Below are 12,564 nucleotides of genomic sequence, written 5' to 3'. Positions count from 1 at the left end.
CAGACTCCCCCTGTCCTCACTTTCCACCCCACCAGCCTCCATATTCAATGGATCATCCTCTGTCATTTCCACCAACTCCAGCATGATGCCACCATCAAACACAACTTTCCTTGCCATTTCAGTATTCCAAATGGGACTGTTCCCTCCACAACACCTTAGTCCACTCAATCTTTCCCAAAACCCCTTCACTTCCCACGGCCCCGTTCCATGCAAGCACAGGCGATGCAACACCTGCCCATTTACCTTCTCTCGCCTCACCATCCAAAGCCCCAAACTCTCCTTCCGTGTGAAACGGCGATTTACATGTATTTCTTTCAATTTAGTATATTGTATTCACTGCTCACAATGTGGCCTGCTCTACACTGGGGAGACCAAACGCACATTGGTTGACCACTCTGTGGAACATGTCTGTTCAGTCCACAATCTTGACCCCAAGCTTCGCCTGTTATTTTAATTCACCATCTTGCTCTCATGCTGACCTCTCTGTCAACAATCTCCTGCAGTGTTCTAATGAAGCCCAATGCAAGCTTGCAACAGCACCTCATCTTTCAATTAGGCAATTTGCAGCCTTCTGAACACATTTGAGTTCAACGGTTTCAGATCATAACCTCTGCCCCCATTCTGTTTCCCTTTTCTTTGCAGGTTTTGGTTTTACTGTCTTGTTTTTCTCTTTCTTTGCTGTCAGTTGGCAGCTTTTCATCATTCTGCCATTCACAACTCCTTTAGGCACATCCTTTGTTTCTTTACTTGTTCCATTACTGTTCCCTTTGGCCTTGCACCACCAACTCTTGTCATTTAATCTCTCCTGTCTTCTACCCTACCACAGAACTTCCTTATTCTATTTCCAATCGTCCCCCGATACACTCGCTTAAAACCTATTACATTTCTAACTTTTCTGATATAAGGTCATCGACCTAAAATGTTAACTCAGTTTCTCTCTCTACAGATGCTGCCGGACCTGCTGAGTATTTCCAGCACTTTTTATTTCAGATTTCCAGCATCCACAGTATTTTGCTCTTGTACAAAAAAATAAGGAATGCTGGAAATATGAAATAAAACCAAAAAGACAGAACTGCATGTCCTTCAGCATCCAAGAAAGGTGGGAAATTTTATCAGAATCTGGGAAGCATTGGTGATGAAAGGTCCCAGCAGTAACTGCAATCTTATTTGCCAACTCGCTCTGTGTTTTTGTTTTTGATTGCCTATCTTTTGACAGGAAAGGGGTTGCACACTGTACCGTTCTACCAGTAATTCATGTAAAGGTGACTATTGTCTGGTTTGGTGTACTGGAAACTTTTTTTTGCACAAGGTAAATCAACATGTTAAAACAGACCAAGTACCAATGAAACCTTGGTAAGCTGACACCTTTAGGAATTGCTCACTCTGGGATGAATCTTTGACGTCCTGCAGGGGTGGGCTTGAACACGGGATTGGGAGGAAACCAGGTGCATGGAGGTGGAAAGAAGGAAAAATTGAACCCAGTCCACTCTTATCTAAAAATTATGGTTATACTGAGGCCAAACGACTGTCCTTGTGACTAGGGATTAATATTTATGAGGAGAAATTCTCGAAAAACTCAGGCAACGATTTGTACCAATTTTGAAAGTCTGTACATCTTAAGCAACTTTTTCAAAAACAGAGGTATCCAGTAACAGTGTAATGCAGAAGCATCTCAAGTGCAGTTATGAAAATAAAATGTTTTTGGAGCATTGGTAAATAGTCTCTGCTGTTTCCCAAGTTCAATTGGTTGAATGCAAGCTTTGTAAGAACCATTTGTGGGCAGAATCTACAAGCCCAATGCAAGATTTTAATAAATGGATTGTATAGCTGTCTCCTATGTTGCTTGAATTAATATCTGAAAATGTTTGTCTTTTAATAGCACATGTGCTTAAGCATGTTTTGATTTGAGCTGCGTACAATAGATGTACAAAGAATATGAGATCAAACTATGTGGTCAAGATTTCAAGTTTATTACTTGTAACTAAGTTGAGATACTTTATACACATGCAGAGAGTACTGCCTGGAACAAGTTCAAGAAGTCCTGAAGAACCATTACAGTCATTTACAATATCACAAGATTTTGTATTTCATGGAACAGTAATGCAAAAATTGAAGTCATAACTTTCTTCACTAAGAGTACAGAATATTCCATAAACCAGTTACTTTAAAGGCATTCCTGCAACATACAAACATGTCACCTCAATATTATCCTGTTAAGGTTCCCCAGGTTTGGTGACTGAGCCGACTAAAAGGGAAACGTAAGGCCTCAGCTCAGCAATATACACGTGACCAAATCAAGATGGACAAGCCATTAATTTCTTACTGGATACAGGCAAGTTTTGCACAGGATCAGTAAAGACTGATGACAAGAAAATTGGAACTGATCAATTCACTGGACTTAGTGATCTGAACAAAGTCCAGGCCTCCAGCCCAATTGATAAATGCTCATCAAAATAGGGTTGATTTTTGAAGGTGTTCCAGATCACCTCCCATGAGTTGGCGCAGTTAAATGCCCATCATGATTCAGATCACCCTTGTCTTCCTGGCTTGGAAAGAGTGGAGAAAAAGATAAATGTTGCAGGGAAAGGAACTAATAACACAAACATAAACTTGTTTTCCAAATTAACTTCATGTCCCTCACCATTACCATCAAGAAAAGAATGCAACCGTAGCAGCACACATGATCTCAATATGGGAGAGAAAGAGGGATTCTTACTCTATCATTCAGGCTGCCATACCTTTGTATGTCCTACAATGCATGATTTTTTAAAAGAGTACTTCCGATTCTAACAATTTCTAAAATAAAAATGATTCGATTAGCAATCAGTGTACAGCTAGGGATTTCAAGATGCACTTTGAACCCAGTATTACAGTACTAGATTTTATTTGACATATTTCAAAATAATTTTTAACTTAGACAAATACCTTTTCAGGATATCGTGCATTTTTTAAAAAAAAGAAAGGATTTTGAAAGGGTTCACAAGAATTGTTATTTATTTGCACGATTGCAGATTTGAAGGAGTATTTTCAAGGTTTTTATAGGAACGGGCTTCCAGATAGACAATTCTTGCAGCACCACTGCAGGAGATGCTGCATCTGTTGTGCAGCAAACTGCATGTGGAGTCATGTTACTTTTTATAAGGGATAAAAACAATTTTTTTAAAAAATATTGGTAACTAGCAACAATGCTGGCACAACACAGGCCACATTAACTAGGTGTGTCACTCCAGATCGACACAGACGGATGAGAAAATCCACCTCACATACTTGGGTGATAATACTCAAGAATGATGGCTTAATTCACAAAACAATTTTCAGGAGCACTTTTGTCTATTAGTAAATTGGTGTTTGCAGGGTTGGATGAAAAAAAAATCTAATTTGCTATTGCAATTTAAGGTATTTAAACCATGAGAAAAAGAGGATTATAGTTTTAACGAGATAACCTACTCTTAAGCAAGATATTGCTCCTCCTAGCAAGATTTTCATATACTCAAGTGCTGGTTGCTAGCTTGGTCTGTCATGGCTCAACAACATTAAGCTCTCTTTCAGGCAACCTCAAATCTAATTAAAAAAATTTTTGCTGCCCTTTTCTCACCTAGCAGATCAGACCTATCCCTACACCACTAAATCACTAAGGACATTAGATCAATTCCAGTACTTGGAATTGTACTAGTTGATGGGAATTTCTCACTCCAGCAACATACCACATTAATGATATCTCATTTTACATATAATCAACACCAAGGTCTTTTTTGGCAACTCAAAAAGGATTTATAACCCTACAAGCAGGCATAGACGACTCAAACCATTATCTCAGAAGGAAAAGCGAATGGTCAATGTTCCTGTATTTAAACTCAACAAAGGCACCTTCAGCCCACGAAAAAGCAGCAACTCTAAGAGATTGCCCACATCATTAAGAAATGGAATGCACTTGAAATCATTCAAGGATATCTAGCTGGGTAAGGAGGAATTTAATAAAAAAGCACAAAAGTCTTAGTAAATTAATCTTGGATAAATAATTGAGTGGGAGAGGTTTTTTTAAATAATAGTTCTTTACACTTTTGGAAAGTGGGGGGTTACTACAACTAGTGAGGGATTCCCAGTGTTCTCTACAGTCCTCAAGTTATCCAAATAAAATAAAACCAAACTTCAGAAAATTCTCATTGTAAACATTGATTTGAAAAACTTCATTTTAATAAGCCAACATATCCTTTCAAAAAAGATAGATCAAGAGGTCACGGAGCACCTTCCAGGGATTAATCTTTAAGTGCACCATAAGAAAACACCAAGTGTAAATGGTTTGCTGCTCAAGAGAGATCTGGTGCCATAACACAGAGATACAAGTTGTACAGATTATCAAAACACTAGTGCAAATAAATATTAAAGTGAACATAATGGCAGGGGCTTAGATTGGCTACAGCTGATCAGCAAAATGCCTAAATATCCACCAACCAAAAGGTTATAGTCTACATTGATCAATACATATCCATAAAATCTCCCATCCAAAAATTAAAAAGGTTTAAGGATCTTTAGTTTTTAGTTTTGTTTAGTTTAGTTTAGTGATACAGCACTGAAACAGGCCCTTCGGCCCACCGAGTCTGTGCCGACCATCAACCACCCATTTATACTAATCCTACACTACCTCCATATTCCTACCACATCCCCACCTGTCCCTACCACCTACCTATACTAGGGACAATTTATAATGGCCAATTAACCTATCAACCTGCAAGTCTTTGGCATGTGGGAGGAAACCGGAGCACCCGGAGGAAACCCACGCAGACACAGGGAGAACTTGCAAACTCCACACAGGCAGTACCCAGAATTGAACCTGGGTCGCTGGAGCTGTGAGGCTGCGGTGCTAACCACTGCGCCGCCCAAATAATTCTAATTATATGGAGAACACTTTTGTTAGCCATGGCAATTGTTGTCTATGTATAAAATCAACATAATGAAACAGTCCAAATTTGCAATGCATATACTTAAATAGCAGACAAATCCCAATTCTCACCATCTGATCTAAATTATTACACAGATCAGTTTAACCTTTTAAAAAAAAAATTCACCAACCATAATCTTTCTTTTTAAACTGGCCTACTACTTTGCGCCATACAATGTACTGTTTAAGCTTATGGTCAGTCAGGGTGGGTAGGAGCAGAGCGGAAAGATTTTTTTAAAACTAAATGCTTGAACTCTGAAATAAAAACAGAAAATGGCAGAAATGCACAAGTTGGTCAGCAGCTGAAGCGATAAGAGACTGTTAACATTTTAGGTATACTCAGTCAGAATTGAAAGATTTACACTAAAAACATTAACCTGTTTTATTTCTTTACAGGTGCTGCTGCAATTTCTTCAGTTTTTAGTATACAGCAAATGGAAACCTAGTCTGATCTTAAAAGTGACTCCAGAAAAGTAGCAGTAAAGGAAGGAGAGGAGACCTATGTGATGTTTATATGTTAAATGCCACAGATAAGGCAAACACAGAACATTTCTTCAAATTAAGCCAATTAGGTAGAACCAGTGGACATGAATTTAAATTAGTGAAAAGCAAATTTAAAACAATTATTAGGTAGCAATTCTTTATTCAGTGATAAATGTTTGGATAAGTTGCTGGTCCAGATAAGGCAACAAAATGAGGGATTCAAAATGCAGCTGGATGCCATAAGAGGAGAGTTAGGGCACTGGAGGGATGAACTTCAATGGGCCGTGCGGCCTTTTCTCATCCTTCACTTTTCTTATGCTCTTACATGCAAGAGTTCAATGTTGATTCTACAATCAACAGCTTGATTGCTACATTAAGGCGGCCATTTGTCACTTAACTGTTGAATCATCTTCCTCCTATGAAGGATCGTGGCATGAAATTTAAAAAGCTCCCAAGATCTCTAATTCAAGTGATATAACACACAGCTTCCCTCCTCACTTAATCCTCAATGGCAGATTTATTTTTTAAGGCAACTTAAAAAATAAATGTTGCAAAGTTTGAATAGTTAGATTAAAAAACAGAACCCAGAGAAGATCAGTTCCATTTTACAAGAGGAAATTAGATCATCCTAACAGGAATTAAACTACATTTAAAATAAATAGATTATTTTTTTTTTAAAAAGAAAATTACAAAAATATCCAAGTTTCATAAGCAGGTTAAATGTTGTATTAAAAAAATAGAAACAATCTTAAGTCTTTAGAAAATGAGTCTAATTAAATTAGGTCTGCTAACAGCAACATACTATCTTACTATTGTATTTTTACTTATGTTGACAGACATTTTCAAACCAATTCATTCATTGGTTGGACAAGTTGTTAGAATCTAACAGAACTTTACTGAAACCGAGTCATTTACTATTTACCGTTCCATCAGAGCCTGCACTACCATTACAGTTAATCTGGTAAAATCACAGTGGCGGTTACTTTCAGGACTCTTAGGATAACTTGCCTGTGCGGCTTCAATCAGCAGGTTACCACACAAAATAACCAATCAGGTGTTTTTATGCAGATTTAATTTGACTCCTTCCCTCGCTCTCCCATCTATAGGTTAGCTTTACTAGGATTGCAATGTTTGACTGACATACTGTGAAAGAGAGAACACCATAATAAGGCCCACACTTAAAACAATGAAATTAATAAGCCATTGGAAGTAAGTGTGTGTCAGATGCTTGAGGTTAATCAGATAAAACATGGTGAAACATTGCTAAAATTTTAGCAACTCTATTTGAGAACTAGCTCTTTAAAAAAAAAATTCACACATTTCATCAGACCATCTTGAGAAGTAGCCTTAAAGGAAGTTGCAAAATCAAAATTCCTCTGTGTAATCAGGTAACAATAGATTGGAGTATGATAACAATGCTAACATTTTTAAAAAGATTCAAAACTACAATCTTTGAACTGGTTAAAAATGTTACTGCACGCGTTCACTACTACTTCTCCTTTACTCTCATGCTTATTAATATAGGATTTTTAGCCTGGAAATAATAGTCATTCATGATAACATATTTTTAAAGTTCTCCAATGTAGATGCAATGAGGACAAAGGTATTCCAAGAATAAATAGTCCCACCTCAAAGGCTGAATCTGGGCCTGGTTTTCTCACTTCCTTTCACCAATATCTGGATGCTTGTGGGGGGGAGGATATGACTGCTCTGTCCACCTTTCAAAAATAAGTTTCAGAAGAGAAAGAGAGAGTTTTCTAACAAGTAAACACAATCTAAGGTCAAAAAGTGAGAGAGATCATCTAGATGAAAAACAAATTCACAAGTCCATCTTTGGCGTTGTCACAGTTAATATCCGCAAAGTGATCCATACATTTAAAAAAAACAAATGCCGGCTGGGTCAGACAATGCTGTTTGTGCCTCTCAGCCCAACTCCACGTGCAAACTGTTCTAGAAGTCCACCAATGGCTGACGGGCTGGATGATACAGATTTGAGGCCCACAGTTGCACTGTATGCAGCCAAGAATATAGCTCGGACTTCCTCCAGCTTGGCCCTGCGTTCTGGGATGAGCGGATAGCTGCAAGAAGAGAAGCTAGTTAATTCTATTGTAAATTTGAGAATTCATTGAGACAATGATAGTACTCAATCAGATTTTTAAACACCAAATGCTTATTATTCCCTTTCATCTGCATTAAAATTAAGCCTGGGAATATTTTACTCTTTGACTATTTCAAAACAAAAATAGCTCTCTAATGCATGCCAACTGTCATTGTGTTAAGCTGACAGCATGTCCTCACAAGAAAATAAATGAGCATCTTTGCTGAGATTGGAGGCTGTCAGAACCAGAGATGCCTAATGGCAGGTTTGGCAGCTGTTAGAACACATTAGATTGGTTGGAGGGCAAGAATGGAACCCACCAATTAGATGTTACTTTCTCTCACTATCTGTTATGTACAAACTTTAAATGGAAAAAAATTCAAATGAGTTGTTGCTTTTCCCCAAATAAGTTATATATTAAAAGGTGAAAGATAATTTTCCTGAAAGGAAATTTCTGGGGTATGCCAGATGATTGTCTTATCTGAAGGTGTATCTTCTCCAAGACTGGTTGCAACCTATTTTTAATAAAAGATACAAAAAAGGGGTTGGTCTTTGGTGTGACTGCATTAATTGGCTTTATTTGAGTATTCCCATTCCTGCAATTGCAGAATCACTAGAGTTGGAGTGAGGTTAGAGTGATGTGAGTGTTACTTGACTTAAACAAAGATTTCCACTGAATTACCAGAGGCTTCAAAACGCACTAAATCTGGAGGCAATAACATTTTTGGGTGTGGATGCCAAATGGAAAGTAAATCTAATGCCTTCGGCACTCACACCCCCTTTTAATACTCAGATTCCTCTTCAGTAACTTCCAAATTCACCACTGCTGTAAAATCCACTTATTTACTGCAATATGTTCAAAGTTACAAGGAGATATCTACAGCTTACATTATGACAAACATGTCTTTCAGTCAGACTATTTGTCTTCGCATGTCATAATGCCTATATTCAGGGCACCTTTTTGAGCTCTCAGCTTCGTTAATGCTATATCAGCTCTGTCATAGCCTTTACTCAACTTTTCCTAGTCTTCTGGTATGCCATGTATGCTAGTACAACTCAGATCATCAAACAGTACTATGGCCCTCATGCAAGTGCAAATTTAGTACTAATTTCTAGTCTCATGGCTCCCAGAAGTTAGGTGAAAAATGCTGAAAGTAATTTCACACAGGATGCTTATAGCCTGTAAACAGAGTTAACATTCATTCATTCATCAGTCTGGCCTAAATAGAAATTAGGGGCTGGATTTTACTGAGCCCCCATCGGGATTTGTGGTGGCGGGGGAAATGCCTCTGGGAGAGGGCTGCCACGCACCCCAGCACTAGGAGGGCATGGCTCAATATTACCCGCGGTTGCGAGGCCTTGTGGTGGCAACCCCCCCCCCCCACCACTTGGCAACGGGACCCCAATTTGAATATTTAAATAAATTAAAATGATTGAATCAATGAAGCTCACGTCGCAGCCTCATGCCACGCTGTGATCTTCGGCCCGGTGGCTGGCAGTCCCGCGCCTTCGGATACCTGTCCGGGGAAACGAGGCGTAACACTGCTGGTGATGGGGGTGGGGAGGTAAGACTATCGGTGCGGGAGTTGGGGGGGGAACGGGGTCAAATTAGCATCATGGGTGTAGTGGATAGCGGGAAGGGTAGCAGTTGAAAGTTTGCGCAGTTTGCAGGGGAGGGGGGCTCAGATGGTAGAGGTAAGTGTTTTGGGCAGGGCAAGTAATTAATTTGTTATTGGCGGGGTGGGAGAGGGGAAAAAGAGATGTATTTATTTTAATTCAATTTACCTATAAATATTTAAATTAGCTGGTAGCCCTGACAGCCCTTGAAAAATGATGCCAGAGACTGCACACAGGCAGCTAACGCCATTGCAGGGGACGGACAGTCCGCCCCCTCCGCGTGATTGGGGGGTGGGGTGGGGGTGTGGTCCACACTGGCTATTTAAATAAGCTGCCACATTGAGGATTGCAGCAGCTCTGTGATGTGCGCAAATCCATGCCTAAAAGTGTAGCCTATCCTCTGCGCGACCAAACTTTCTGCATTTTGTATTTAAAATGTTGACCCTTTCATTGTTCTCTCCTCTAACCTGTTAAGCCTTCCATCACTTTTCAAATCCCTCATCTCCGCAGGTAGTCTCCATCTCCTGGATGTCCAGTTGACCTCAGAAATGTACCCAATGGGGAAATCGCCATTAGGAACTCTCCTCTTACCAACTGTGGTGCATTGTTGGGGTTCACCAATCCATTGCACCACAGGCTGCCAATCTAGATTTTGAGTTTACATATTTCATCTTTGAACTGGAAATAGTTAAATGTGAATGAATGGTGCAAGATTCAGTTTTACTGGAATTCTGTTCAATGAAATATGGGGCTGGATTTTACCCCCACTGCAGGGATCCCGACACCCAACAGAAAAGCTGAAGGCAATCCCGCCTCAACCATCTTTGGAGGCCCTGATGGAATTCAATGGTAATCAGGTAGTTAACTGCCCACCATCACAGCTTTTGCCCCTTTAAGGGCAGAGGTCCAGCCTCCAAGAGCTGTCGGCCAATCAAAGGGCTGGTGGCTCTTCAGTCCCACCAGCGTTACGAGGAGCAGTGGCCACTACTGAGACTGCAGCAGGCTTAGACCAGCCAGCACTGAATCAAAGTAAGTTTGTGAGGCTCGCCGGGGCCAGTCAGGCAAGCCCAGGAAAGGTGGAGGTGGGGGGGGGAAGTGGGGTGGGCGGGGGTTCAGTCATGAGTGAGGGGAGCGGGGTCTTTCAGTGGGGGTGGGCCCCTTCCCCCCAAATTGCCCGCGGGAGGCCGCCAGCTTTTACTGGGCGGACTTCCCCATGTGGTGGAGGGTCCCCCGTCATTGGTAAAATAACAGCAGCGGTGGGAAGTGCCCCTTAATTGGCCATTTAAGGGCTTCAACTGGTCTCTGGTTGGGAAGGCCATCTTCAACCTTCCCCACCTCTGGTAACATTTCATGGCATTGGGAAGTCAATGGACACTCCACACCCTCCCTTCCCTCGCCATTTTAGACACCAACACTCCACCCACCCACTTGACCTTCCAGCATGACCCTAGAGGGCTGGTAAAATCCAGCTCATAGTCCGTCTTTGGAATTTGTTCCCTGTTGGATTAAATGAATTTAATACTGCATTTTACATATATCCCCTTACAATGCAAATGATTTATAAACACCAAAAATATTTATTCATACTTAATTATTTAATATAACTTTATCTTAGATGTTCAGGTAGCCTGAAGTACACTGAACACAAAGTGAAAATGCCATCCTGTCCAGTCACAAAACTTTTAATTAAAAAGAAAATAAAAGCAAAAAGTTTTCCACATTGCCATCAAAATCATTCATGCCAGTCACATTATTAACCCCATCTCTCTCACACATACTAGGTTCTGTGAAATTGAAAATCTTATTTGGACAGGAGTATTGAGGGAATATTGTGCCGCTGGGTGATCATTTTCCATAAAGGACCCTTTCTTTCATCAACAAGATTCTTAGGGCATTCATTGGCAGTGTCAGCAGTGGTTCACTGTCTGAAAGATGATGGATATAGGAATTATTTCGGTTCTTACTGCAACTCGCCTTTATTTTCTGATTTCAATTCTGACAGCTATTTAAGCCTAACTGATTTCTTTTATTGACTGCAAGAGGTTGCAACCATTTGTTTTCACACCGCAACACGGATCAGCACAAAAATCCTCCTTGCAGCCTGCTCATTTCCACCTTCATACTTTGGCTTTGTTATTGTTCTTTTTTCCTCCTACCACCACAATTGTGCTTATTGCACAAATGAGAGCCTCGTGCATTTGAAATTAGGTATAAACGCCTGAAATGCAAAAGGAGGTTCCACCAAAAAACACGTGTAGACAAACAATTGAACATTCACTTCACTGATATCACATTTGGTCACATCACTTTCAGCTCCCTATAGATTGTAAATTTATTTTCTTCTACTTCTGGAGTCCTTCCCAAAATAACGACTTCTTCCCAGTTCTCAGCAATCTTCTTGCAAACCAGTTTCTTTGAAGAATGCAAGGGATAGGCTAGCTGGGCTAGTTACAAATATTCTTCCTTTTGGAGGAGATCCCTGCTCCCAATGAGCTCCAGCTGGGAATGAAAGCTCATCACATAAAGAATTGCACAGGTAGTGCACAGGGTCAGAGGAAGACAACAGAGATGGACAACAGCTAGATAGACAGAGGAAGACACCTGTAACAGGATTAATTAAGTTTGATGCAAAAGTTGCATAATCTCAGCAACACTCACAGTCTCCCATTGGCTCCATCATCTTGAACATTGAAGGGAAGGGGTGAGTCATTGGTAACTACAGCCTGGTCATGAATACTGCCACAGCCAGACACGATCTGCCAGCTGCCATAATCCGTGGATGAAGAAGAAGAATGGGAATACTCTGTGGAGCTGCACAGGAAGACAGTGAAAGACAAAATAAGCACAACTGGTCTTTTGGACTTAGGTAGTGTTTTAAACAAAAAGCTTTACATGGTTAACCCACATACTCCATAGTTATGAAAAAGCTTCTCAATTCATTTCTTCGGTACTGTGAGGCCAGTATCTTTTCCATGCCAATGGAACATTAGCCATGAAGTACAGCAATACCTGACTGCTTCTATAGGTTAAAGGCTTCTATTAGAAGCAATAATAAAATTATGTTGCAATGAACAGGCATAACATTGAGTATACGCCACGCGCTTTAGGCACAATGAAAATTAACTGTATTTCAGATGTCACTGTACATCCAATTTCAGTAGATGCTAACGTAATTAAAATTTGCAATGTCAAGGCTGTAACTTCTCCTAATGTTGACTGCAATTAGATTCTGCAAGGCCAATATGGAATCAAGATCAATGCTTGTAGAAATCTTGAAATCCTCTTCAAAAGGTCTTAAAAGGGTGGAGACAAGGGCAGACAGTGTTTTGTATTCCATCCTCCTAATTCTATTTTTTTTTCCAAGTCTCTGAACCCAACAGAAGGTATTTAAATTTGTTACAGTTTCCTTAGTTGTGCAAAGACATGC

General features: G+C 40.1%; 1 protein-coding gene across 4 annotated transcripts in view; it reads right to left on the bottom strand.

The window, feature by feature from the left end:
- Positions 1–1,949: 1,949 nt before the first annotated feature.
- The window catches only part of mtmr14 (myotubularin related protein 14), a 97,706-nt gene continuing 87,091 nt past the window's right edge, over positions 1,950–12,564 (bottom strand). For all 4 annotated transcript variants that reach the window (XM_068052000.1, XM_068052001.1, XM_068052002.1 and 1 more), the window contains 2 exons: positions 11,796–11,948; positions 1,950–7,500 (listed from right to left, as the gene is read on the bottom strand). In XM_068052000.1, coding sequence (XP_067908101.1) covers positions 7,323–7,500; positions 11,796–11,948 — 331 coding nt within the window. In that variant the 3' untranslated portion in view covers positions 1,950–7,322. The remainder of the gene's footprint in view (positions 7,501–11,795; positions 11,949–12,564) is intronic.

This window comes from Heterodontus francisci, chromosome 19 (genome assembly GCF_036365525.1).
Source record: "Heterodontus francisci isolate sHetFra1 chromosome 19, sHetFra1.hap1, whole genome shotgun sequence".
Classification (NCBI taxonomy): domain Eukaryota; kingdom Metazoa; phylum Chordata; class Chondrichthyes; order Heterodontiformes; family Heterodontidae; genus Heterodontus; species Heterodontus francisci.
The sequence above is the reverse complement of the archived record's forward strand: the minus strand, read 5'-3'. Positions and strand labels throughout refer to the sequence as shown.